We start from the raw sequence: 12,500 nt of genomic DNA, 5'->3' as shown, positions 1-12,500 counted from the left end.
CTCTTTATATATATATATATATAACAGGTTCTCAGTCTGTGATGTTCTGTGCAGGAGGGTTGACAGTTGTTTCTCCTCACAGGAGCTGTGTCAAGAGCTGCATGCCAAGATTGTTCTGTGCAGGAGGGTTGACAGTTGTTTCTCCTCACAGGAACTGTGTCAAGAGCTGCATGCCAAGATTGCCGTGGTGGATGAGGAGAGATACGACATCGAGGCCAAAGTCATGCACAACACCAGAGAGGTGTGGAAGGCACACACTCATACACTCACACACTCACACTACTCCACCACACACCTGAGATGAGCTGTCTCACACACACACTCACACACTCACAGACTCACACACAAACACTACTCCTCCACACACCTGAGATGAGCCGTCTCACTCACTCATACACTCACATGCTCACATACTCACACACTCATACACTCACACACTCAAACTACACCAGACACCTGAGATGAGCCATAATGACATACTGATCTTAATACTGATCTTTTATTTACTTCACTTTGTCAAGTGAGTGTGTGTTATGTCCTGTTATTTGCCTTGTGTGTGAATTTTGAACTTGAACTTTGAACCCAGAGAGGCCACTAGCAAAGTCCGCCTTGCCCCTCCACCCACCACACCTCTACGATCCTATTAGATCAGATCTTCTACTCTCAACAAGTGTCCTAAATAACTTAACAGATGATACTCAGTAGCACTGCAGAAAAGTTGTGTCTCTCCTCTGCCATCGCTCAGATTAAGGACCTGAACATCTCTTGTGTCTCTCCTCTCCTGTCACTCAGATTAAGGATCTTAACATCTCTTGTGTCTCTCCTCTCACTCAGATTAAGGACCTGAACATCAAGGTGCTGGACCTGAGGGGGAAGTTCAAGCGGCCGGCACTGCGGAGGGTGAGGGTGTCTGCGGACGCCATCTTGCGCTCCCTGCTGGGCTCCAAGCACAAGGTGTCCATGGACCTGCGGGCCAACCTCAAGTCCGTCAAGAAGGAGGACACGGAAAAGGTAGGAGTAAGGGATATATCTATGGCCCAGCAGAACCAGCAGAACCAGACTAAAAGATTAAAAAGATTTTAATTTGCAAACAGCAAGAACTGAGCTGGGAGTGATTGGTAGGCAGAGCCAAGCTAACCTGTTTAGTGTAGCGCTCATCAAACAATGCTACAATAACCAGATGCAATGAACAGGAATCCTGGGGTCCCTACTGTGAACTAGTCATGGACTAAACAGAGTCAAGTTACCTATTCAGTGGCTACCATCTGTATAGGAATTTTCTTCTGAGTGAGTATTCTGTAGAGTAAAGAACTACAGGCAGAAAACTTAAAAAGTGTGTGTGTATGTCACTGTGTGTGTGTGTGTTTTTGTTTGTGTTTGTGTGTGACACTATATGTGTGTGTGTGAGTGTGTGTGTGTGTGTCACTGTGGGTGTGTGTGTGTGTTGTGTGTGTGTGTGTGTGCGTGTGTGTCACTATGTGTGTGTGTGTGTGTGTGTGTCCTCAGGAAAAGACAGTGGAGGTGAGCGACTGGAGGAAGAACGTTGAGGCCATGTCAGGTATGGAGGGCCGCAAGAAGATGTTCGACGCAGCTAAGGGACCTGCACAGTGAACAGGTAAATGTTCAGGACAACAACAACAATAACAACAACACACAGACAGACATGTATATACATTTGTTCTGGCAGTACCTGATGCATATCTACATTCAATACTCCCTGGCTTTCAGTCTAAACTTTATACTAACTATACTACTAACTTCCAGAAACTGAACACTGAACTCTTCAGAATCTCTTATGTGTTTCCTGGAAATGAATTGCTGTTATTTCACAGGAAAACAGAGAAGGGAGGAGGGGTGGAGACAAGGACATCACCAGCATTTGCACATGTACACCTACGCACCCATGACAAAAGTCACTGCAGTCTATCCATGTTTAAGACCAGTTGCCTTGACTACCATTACACTGTATACTCATCATATCACTGCCCCACATACTTGAGTGACTGTCCCTCTTAGAACACTAAAACCACATGACTGTGGATTCTTGGCTCCTAGACGTTGCCAAAAAACTGTATTTACTGCCGCTGTATAAAAGATAAGTGTGTTTATACTTCTCGGAATGGGAACCCAGTTTGTCATGTGTTTTATGATGCGGTTGACTCTTGAACTACTACACCAAATAATAAAATAACGTTCAAATAAATTCAGTTGTTCCAAATATCCGTGGTGTCTGCTTATTTATAGTGACCTATTTTGAAAAATATAGACAAATATTTGTATGTACAGTATGTATTGTATTGTATTTGATGTGATTGTACACATGCGCTGTGCTTTGTAAACATGTATTTCAGACCTATTACAGAATACATATTGGAGTCAATCACAGCTATTCTTACAAAAGTACTGTAATCTTTTCAGCATACTCCTTTGATCCACACGCACACACACACACACACACACAATCACAGCACACACGCTTCAGCCAAATACTGGAATTAATAATGCATGCAAAAGACACGTTTTACCTAGTACTAACCTAGTACTAAAGGTACTTACTAAAAGTGCTTTAAGTTGTATTTTCTGTTGTCTGTTTTTATGCAGGCCTTACATATTGTTTACACTGGATGTAGTTTCCAATGTAGTACATGTCACACCTAGGTCACACAAGTCACACCTAGGTCCTGAGAACGTGCAGTTTCGTCCCACTGTGCACTGTGAAACATGACAATAAAGATAACTTGAACTTAAAAACTTCCACTAAAAAAGTATGTATTTCCTGCAATTATATAGAACACTTCCAACCAGTACTGAACGAGCCATTTCCAACCAAATATTGATTTCTAATATTTCTCTATATTATGACTTTATATTATTTATTTTTTTTACCAGGGATCAATCATTTTGATTTAGCTAATGCCAAAAATAATAATGAATGATGTTTCTAACAGAGCTACAGTATCTACTTCATCAGAACATATTCAGCGTTTTCTAAACTATCTCAGCTGGTGATGTGACCTCTTACTGTATGTGTATGTGCATTGAGAGATACTTTTGACAGAGAAATACAAGTCCTAAGCTTAGAAATATTCTGTGGCGTTTCATACCAAAGGTTGTTAGTTGATTCAAGGGCACGTTTACCTGAAGAGATCTCAAAGCAGAAATGAGATGACCGGGCTCTTTACCTTATGGTTGTGCAAAGTGCGCCCCCCTTAGGGAGCAACATGCTACTACATCTCTGGATGACGGCATTAGTAGCCCTGAATTTCATGAGGGTGCCATATTCCTGACAGAGAAACACAAGTCCTCAGCCCTCTGGAAGAACCCAGCTCACACCCTCACCTTAGAAGCAAGTAAGCAGGACATCATCATCATCTCCACTGTGCCAAACTAACAGCCAATCACCTGGACTGAACATGTCACAACACTGACCTGTACCGTATAGATCAGTCGTTCTCAAAGTGTGGTCCGCCAGTGCCCCGTAATGGTCCTCGACGGCCAAAAGTAAATTATTGCGACATTTCTAACATACAACTCAGAACGAAGAGAACACAGCCAGTAGTAGCCTAATATATCAAAGAGTTGCCTAATCTATTAACAAGGTCATGATTTGGTGGCTTAAGGCAGGGACTATGAAAAGAAAATTAAATGAGAAAGCCTCTGACACAGACAAGGAGAAGGTGCAATGGCGAGATGGTTCAGCCTCATTGGGCATTATCCCGCCGCGGAGCTGCATTCAAACAGCGTTTTTTTCTCCCACTGCGGAGACAGCAAGATGATAACTATATTCTGTGTTGTGTGACGTTGGATAATGACAGCTCCTAATTATGAAAAGTTGACTACTAGGATGGCTGTATTAATGCCAGTGGGCTGGCCTACTGTTGGTAGTGAATTACTGCGGTCCGTATGCGCATCGTTGTGTTTTGTGATACATTGGCGTGTCTGAGTGTGTGATGGGAGTATGAGGCTGTGAGCGAACTATAGTTTGAAACTTAAACAAGTCACGCATGGAGCAGGGTTCCAGATGCTTTGCCTTGCGCATTGTCATATCTATAACTAGCCTACCGGTATGTAAAAAAGGAGAGCCAACCCGCGAAAATCATGTGCCGCTAACAATTGTCTGGTGCCAGGTCTGGGTAGGAGGCATGTTCCGGGGATATACTATTTAGTGTGATGGTCCGCGAGTTTTTTTTTATTGGCTAAGTGGTCCTTGGTCTGAAAAAGTTTGAGAAACACTGGTATAGATGTTATATGACTCGTATGTGACTGGTCTATCTAAGAAGATAACTGAGAAAGAAAATGACCATGACTAGCCCTGCATTATCCGTGTCTGTCATTGTGTACACCACTGCTCAATTGAAATGACAAAGAATCCCAGTCCAGTGTCTTTTGCCGTGAAGTGCAGTTACAACAGAGTGAAGGTAGATGGCGGTCTCACCCCAACGACAGAACGAGAACAGAAGAGAAGCTGGCTGGAGTTTAAAATCCCTGCCAGCCAAACATGGGTGAACCAAACTGTTACAAATGAACTAACGAGCTAACCATTTACACATTAAGGAGACCTATTTCCGTGGTGGCCAGTTCTATACATACACAAAACTGAGCCGGTTTCAGGTGGGCACAACAAATCCAACATGTGGGTCACCAGTGTCCAACAAACAAACACAGCACTGATATTGACAGCATTGTGGGAACCCGAAAACAGCTTGGAGGGGGATTTGGCGCATGAGCCCTCTAAAGAACCACAAAGCCGCCCGCTGATGCGGGGGTCACGTATTAATACGGCACCTAGCGTCCTAGCGTGTATTAAAAGATCTGGCAGGGCGACGGAGCGCTGCAGTGCCCAGTGGCTGGTGGGCAGGAGGGCGCATGAAAGAGCTCTGGGGTTAGAGCCGCGCTGCCGATGTCTCTCTGACAGGGTGTGAAGATGGATCACCACAGGAACGCTGATGCTGAAATGGCCAGGGCCAAGAGGAGAGGGCTTTGAGCCAGAGTTAGCACATCAAAAGAGCAGAGAGAGGGAGAGAGATGGGCTTTAGTTCAGGTGAACATGGGAAATGGTGACTGTTCTCTCCCTTGTACGTCGCTTTGGACAAAAACGTCTGCTAAATGACTAAATGTAAATGTAAAATGGTCTAGGAAATGGGTTGTTACTTTTCAGAACTGTTTCTGACAGAAGAAACTGATTTACTGGTCAAAACCACCAGACTGTTCAGTCATATATTATTAGTGAATGACAATCAGCTACTTGAAACACACTTTTTGTCACCATTTCAGACTCCTGGGTATACAAATGTTTGAGGAATGGCCTTTCCCCAGTGTCTGGATTGGCATTTCAAACATGGCGACTTGCAAGTCCTTGCTTTCATCTGTAGCTTCTTGCTGGATGCCTGTGTTGGTTTCAGTGCCACAGGGCAGCTTGGGGTCTAACTCCCTGAGGGGGCTAATGTGCAAGGTCCTGCTCCTCTGGTCTATCCGGTGACATTGTGTCACAAGGCTGGGGTCAAAGGTCAGTGGAGTGGTTAAGACTGGTGGGCGTCAGTGAACCTGCGAGTCTGAACTGGTTGTCTAATCTCTGTGACAGGTATGACATTTTGTTCATAACCTCGTTACAGGGAGTGTCTGAGAAAAGCGTAACTTTACTTCTAAACCAGTGATTGTCTTAATAACACTTAACATTACTTCACTTGCCATCATTAGGCAGGTACTTCCATCCAAAGCAACACGTGATGTGCAATGCAACGCTCTCTTAAAAGTTTATTTAGTGATTTTCTGCAAACTACCAAAATCTATTTAACAAATCGTCAACAAGCTTTTAACATGGCGGTCATCTAAGCTTTTCCTCAATGACCTATCAGCACACTGGCAGCCAAAGCAACCACAGCCTGCCCATAACTGGAATCTATTTCTAATTCTATTTCTAATCACTCAATAGAGTGCCAGATGACTCTGACTTACGCTGATCATCTGTTTGTTGATTAAAACTGGACCTTAATCACAGTGGAATTGTATGTGTTTTCCACCATTAAAACTGCTATGCTCAATTTCATCCAAATGTCCAAGTGAACTAAATAGTACAGGACAATACTATAGAATGACTTAAATGTCAAGTGCACTTTAAGACCATGCTAGAAGCATGCTACTTTAGTTTGCTATGCTAAGATTAGTGGTGTGGCTTTCTGCTAACCTCAGTCTAACAATGGGCAGAGGAGCTGCTGGTTTATAAATAGGGGGAATGGAAAGCCACTGGGAATGTCCGATCAGTCATTGCTCCGCATCTGCTGCTGAAGGCATCTGTTGTCCACTTAGTGGACGCTCCATCCTGCAAGGACCGCCACCACACGGGTCACATGATCGCGGCAGAGTTTATAAACCACTGACTCTCACGGCCTCCAATGGAACTGTGACACTAGTGAGTACCGCCCCCCCCCCCCCCACAACTACACTCATCACGGTAAGTAGTGGCCAATGCTGGCCCACGCGTGAGTTTTTACACATCTACGTTTACACTATTTAGCTTTATTGAGATCACATCTGAGCTTCTCATTCTGAAAAATTGTATTTGCATGACACTGTATTGCCTTTTTTCAGTGATTATTTCATTTTCCTGCTTTGTAGTGAATATTGTGTCATCTTCTAACTTTTTAAGGTGGTGTGTTCATTGGCATGACATTTAAATGATACATAACTACAAATTCATACAGGTCTTAAAATCAACATGTCAGACACAGAAGAAGTCGAATATGAGTAAGTGTTAAGTTTCATGCCTGTTGACATCGCATTCCAACTATAAAGAATAGTGTATATCATAAAATGTTTTAACTTAATGCTTTACAGTCTTTACTGTTTAAGTTTCCATAACATTAGTTGACTAATATGATTCAACGTAATAAAACCTTAGACTGACCTAATATAATAATACTTTATGAATGTTAATTTCAGCATTTAATAACTGAGGGAACCCCTTATGCACAACAATATCTTACATGTTTATCCAAAGAAACCGAATAAATTATATGAAATATTAAATTATATGAAATAATATTAGCAGCAAAATACAAATGAAACACTTTCACATTTTTCTTTTTTCTTCTTCTTTGCTATTGCAGGGGGCAGGAGCGTAAGTAACCCATATCAATAGACAGATCCTCACACACTGAAACTTTCCGTCTGAAAGGGAGCAAATTGGCATGGCTCGTTTAACGATGCTCGTATAATGTTGCTCGTATAACACTTAATAAAGGACAATTGCGTTGTGAGGCAGGGCATGACTAACACTACACATCTGATAGTTTATATTGGATCCAGCTGGTTTAGTATTTTTAAAGATGTGATTCAGATGTGATTGTCCTAGTTGATGTTCACGCATGAGTTGAGATGCACCAGTACTCCATTGACTCCTCTGGACGATGACTCATCTGGACGATGACTCATCTGAAGGAGGGGAGAGAGACGGTGTTAAAGTATCGGTGTGACGCACCTGACCTGTTAACCTTATAAGCTGTTCAACGAACCCCTTTCCTTAGGATCATCTTTGCATGCTCCTTTAAAAAAAAAAAAAAGAGACAATCCATTGTGTTTGAGGTGCCATCTGTTTTGTCTATGTGATTTTTTTTTGTGGAGAACCTTGACAGTCATCCTTTAAAACATTTCATACTGTAAATTACTTCATACATTTAATGTACTGCGTTGAGATACATCTCTTCAACTTCAACCCTGCAGGTCTCTGTTGCCTTCAGTGCTGTTCCTTCAAACAAACAGCGATCTCAGTGTTGAGTGTAGGATGACCATAGCTTACAGGAATTGGCCTCGTCTCTGCGTCTCTATTTCTGTCCCAGCATGCACTCTGTGATCAGGTTTGGGCATTTAAGCTCTCTCCGTCTCCCTTCGGCCCTCACTTGTTTACCACCGGAGTGAACAGCGAACACAATCAGGCCTCTGTTAAGACAGGCAGCCTGAATGGGCTGCCAGAACCGCCATGGCCCAGATGGGATGAGATGGCTGCTTATAGCACAAAGCCACGGTCATTACCCTGCCCTTCAGGCCTCTGTGTGGGCAAGCAGGTCCAGTTACCCCCATGTGGGGATCCTGTGTGGGTCCCTCAGCCCCAGTGGTGGCAGACTGTTAATTCTGTCGCCAGTAGCTGGTAACCAAGACTGGCACCGACACACAGAATATGGGTGCCTTTAAATGACGAGGAGAACAGGACGATCCTGATCCTAATCGTCTCTGCTCGGAGCGGATGCGGATGGGAGAGCGGGTCTTGAGCTGTCCCAGATCCAAGTCCAATCCTCTCCCGCATCAGTGCTCACATGGAAGCAGAGGGGGAGAGCTACACAAATTGTCATTTAGTGAAATTAACTTTTGTGTTTGACAATATTCAAAATATTGTGGAATCAATAATATTCTGGTCTAGGAGTAGTTTATATATAATCACTTTAACGCTTGTTTAGTGTTTGTTTTTAAAGTTTTTGAAAGAATCATTTTGCACTTTTCAAAATATGGAGCTGTACCTTTTTGAAAGGCATGTTCAGAGTCTATCCCTCTTCAGTTGACATCTAACATTGCTAACACATCTAACATTGCTAACACAATGAGCTCTCATCACCTAACATTGCTAACACAATGAGTTCTCATCACCTAACATTGCTAACACAATGCGTTATCATCACCTAACATTGCTAACACAATGAGCTCTCATCACTTAACATTGCTAACACAATGAGCTCTCATCACCTAACAATGCTAACACAATCTAACATTGCTAACACATCTAACATTGCTAACTCAATGAGCTCTCATCATCTAAGATTGCTAACACAACGAGCTCTCATTATTCAGTTGTCAGTCGTCATATCAACAACGATTCTGCAATGTGCTCACTGTGTTTGACCCTCTCAGTGAAGCAGGGAACTGTTTGACTGAGGCCTTGCATGTGTGTCTGCGGCTGGATGCTAAACTCATCTGCTTTCGCTCTGAACAGAGGAGGAGGAGGAGGAGGAGGTAGCTCAGACGCAGCATCAGGAGGAGGAGGAGGAGGAGGGGGACGAGGAAGGTAGTGTTACTAAAGCTAAGGCTAATTTCCTTCACCTGTTGTCAAGTCACAAAAGCATGTGGCTGCAAGTAATGTTTTTATTTGGGCGTATCACATGAATGCCTTACCTGCAGCCAAAGGTCTCTCAGTGTGTTTGTTTAAGTGTGCATACTGCTGAGAATTGCAGCCTTTCTGAATTACAGCTTTTTTTGAGAATTCAGAAGGGATCTGGCTGGGAACAGCGTCTCAGCCATTCCACATACATGTGCATACAGTACTGATGTGTGTATGTATTTAGCATACATGTGCATACGGTATTGATGTGCGAATTTAACATACATGTGTATACGGTATTGATGTGCGTATTTAACATACATGTGCATACGGTATTAATGTGCGTGTTTACATACATGTGCATACGGTATTGATGTGCATATTTAACACACATGTAAATACGGCATTGATGTGCATATTTAACAAACATGTGCATACGGTATTGATGTGCGTATGTATTTAACATACATGTGTATACGGTATTGATGTTCGTATGTATGTATGTATGTATGTATGTATGTTTACATACATGTGCATACGGTATTGATGTGCATATTTAACAAACATGTGCATACGGTATTGATGTGCGTATTTAACATACATGTGCATATGGTATTGATGCGCGTATTTAACATACATGTGCATACGGTACTGATGTGTGTATGTATTTAACATACTCCCATCAAGAGAAATCAGGTTCCCAGACAAACTGCGCACACACACACACACACACACACACACACACACACACACACACACACACACACACACACACACACACACACACACACACACACACACACACACAATACACAATGCCTTTGTGCTGAACTTGTCAGGTTAGTTCTCTGAAATTATTTGTGTTGTAGAGTCTGACATGTAGAGTCAGGTGAGACACTTTTAGCTTTGGTGAAAGTAACACCAGGCCATGACATGCCCGGGTCCTTAATTCTAGGAAATACTGTCATTCTCAGGGCCATTACTGGTCATTATTTCACAGAGACATGGAGCCTGTATCGAAACCCACGCAAGGCACTTCTTTTCATGGACAACAGGAGTGGCATACACACGATAGGGTGGCGAGATCATTTGAAGGTGTGTCGACTTAAAAGGGATAGTCCCAGATGTTGTCGAGTCGTTGAAATTAGCCTAGCGTGGATTTCCTCAGAAAGCCTTTTTGTAATTCGCCCCTACCAACAGCCTTACTGGCAAGTTCTAAGTAAGGCTTGTTCTTAGAACTTACGCATCAAATACTCAGACCCACATCAGATCTGTATCATGTCTCGTATTTGTTTCCAAGTTGCCATGGTTCCAAGAGGTGATTGTCTAATCATAATAAACTGATGTTTATTTTTGTTAGAGACATTAATAATATAATGTCTTCATGATAACAGGCAAGGGAAGGTTTATTTATATAGCACAATTAATTTAAATTCAGTACAATTCAATTCACAATTCGAACCATATTCATTGTTGATTCAAAGTGCTTTACAAATGAACACATAAAAGAACACCTTTAAAACTGTGGCAGGCATTATAACAGTCAGTTCAACGAACAAAGAAAAACAAAAAATGAAAGATTAAATCGCTATTTTGTTAAGTTAAGCTGGGCGGATAATATGATATGATTTCTTCACTGATGCCAAGAAGGCTGATACAGAGAGATAGATAACAGTGATGTACTGCCGATACTAGCAGCGGATCAACAAGGTCTTCAAGCACAGAAATAGAGTAGACTTAGGCAGCCTTGTTATAAATCCCCATTTGTGTTATGTAACTGCTCACCTGACAAGCCTGACATTTTTACGATAGAGGACACAGATAGGCTTGTGTGTGATGCTTGTTATGCCGGTCCTTGAGTCCTGCATGCGGCTGCCCATTGCGCCACCTCTGCCAGGGCTTAGCGCCATCGGTCCGTGGGCTCCTCGACGGATTATCAGCGCTATTTCAGTCTCTGTCTTTGCACTTATTGCACAGCCACCGTGACGGACTTTACACTCACCCTGTGCTCATGTCCACCTCGTAAATTTGTATCGGCCAAGTTTATGTGTCATGTCAGACGTGGAATTAACTAGACTATTTGGAAGTCTCTCTTTTGTTTTTGTCAATATCATACTAATTCGAGATGATGTCATATGAGAAGGTGTACTTTTCTAAGGTAATATACATAGTGTTGTGACATCACGTTTAGACCAGGCTCTATAATGATGTCACCTGCCAACATTAATGTTCTTTTCACAATCAGATACATTACAGTAAAAACTGTCAAATGAAGAAATGTAATGTCAATTTGAAAATAACCCAAGATGTATGGGTATAATCAGTACAGTGGACTCACTCACAGAGCCAGTATGGTTGGCCATACTCACAGAGCCAATATGGTTGGCCACACTCACAGAGCCAATATAGTTGGCCACACTCACAGAGCCAAAATGGCTGACCACACTCACAGAGCCAGTATGGTTGGCCATACTCACAGAGTCAAAATGGCTGACTTGCACTGACTGTGCTCTTCTTATATATCGTAGATACAGCGGGAGAACATGGAGAAGAAGGTATTCTTAACATTTTCATGTCTTTACTACATTTTATAATGTAAGTGCCTGTGTAATGATCAGGCAATTTAATTACTGAACGATTTAGTAATTTAGTTGATATGGTTTAGTTTTTATTTGACATTTGCTAATTCATATTTGATCATGTGCATGCATGCCTGTCTATAATAACTGCACAGATCCAAGAGTGGCTGTTTTCTTAACTGGACCTCTTTTTGTGTGTTTGTTTGTTTACGTACCAGCTGAGGACGCCAAGCCCAGACCCAAGTATGTGACTGAGTAAGCTCGGAGCTGAGCCAGGAGTGAGCTGTTCTTTTCCCCTCAGGACTGAGTCACTGAGTAAACACCTGAAAAACAGACAAGCTGAAATTTCCTCTCTGTCCCTCCCTCTCTCTGTCCCTCCCCGTCTTGCTCTCTCACCCTCTCTTTCTCCTTCTCTCTCTCTCACCCTCCCTCCCTCCCTCTCTCTCCCACCCTCTCTCTCCCTCTCTCCTTCTCTCTCTCCTTCCTTCTCTCTCTCTCTCTCTCCCTCCTTCTCTCTCTCTCTCCTTCCTTCTCTCTCTCTCTCTTCCTCTCTTTCTCTCTTTCTCTCTCACTCTCTCTCTCTTCAGGCCCAACTTCTCCTGTCCACTCATCCCACCCAAGATCCCAGATGGAGAGAAAGTTGACTTTGATGTACGCTGAGTCAAACAAGCAACACTTTTTAAAAGATCTCTCCTATATTATACAATACTGATAATTAAACATAGCATGCTTCAGACACGCAACTAGCAGTGCAACACCAAGGTCATGGTTCAATGGCCAGTAAGCACACATACTGATGAAAGTACACATTTACGCTTTACTAAAAGATAAAAAAC

The 12,500-nt window shown here is 42.6% G+C and overlaps 2 protein-coding genes across 2 annotated transcripts in view; both read left to right on the top strand.

The window, feature by feature from the left end:
- tnni1b (troponin I type 1b (skeletal, slow)) overlaps window positions 1-2,218 on the top strand; it is a 6,310-nt gene extending 4,092 nt beyond the window's left edge. Inside the window, exons 6-9 of the mRNA XM_031567777.2 lie at window positions 152-241; window positions 835-1,011; window positions 1,507-1,615; window positions 1,833-2,218. Of these exons, the coding sequence (XP_031423637.1) occupies window positions 152-241; window positions 835-1,011; window positions 1,507-1,611 (372 nt within the window). The 3' untranslated portion in view covers window positions 1,612-1,615; window positions 1,833-2,218. The remainder of the gene's footprint in view (window positions 1-151; window positions 242-834; window positions 1,012-1,506; window positions 1,616-1,832) is intronic.
- Window positions 2,219-6,740: 4,522 nt separating this feature from the next.
- Window positions 6,741-12,500, top strand: part of tnnt2b (troponin T type 2b (cardiac)) — a 14,887-nt gene continuing 9,127 nt past the window's right edge. The window contains exons 1-5 of the mRNA XM_042707720.1: window positions 6,741-6,744; window positions 8,981-9,052; window positions 11,614-11,640; window positions 11,883-11,907; window positions 12,252-12,315. Of these exons, the coding sequence (XP_042563654.1) occupies window positions 6,741-6,744; window positions 8,981-9,052; window positions 11,614-11,640; window positions 11,883-11,907; window positions 12,252-12,315 (192 nt within the window). The remainder of the gene's footprint in view (window positions 6,745-8,980; window positions 9,053-11,613; window positions 11,641-11,882; window positions 11,908-12,251; window positions 12,316-12,500) is intronic.

The sequence above is a fragment of the Clupea harengus genome, chromosome 5 (assembly GCF_900700415.2).
Source record: "Clupea harengus chromosome 5, Ch_v2.0.2, whole genome shotgun sequence".
Lineage (NCBI taxonomy): Eukaryota > Metazoa > Chordata > Actinopteri > Clupeiformes > Clupeidae > Clupea > Clupea harengus.
The sequence above is the reverse complement of the archived record's forward strand: the minus strand, read 5'-3'. Positions and strand labels throughout refer to the sequence as shown.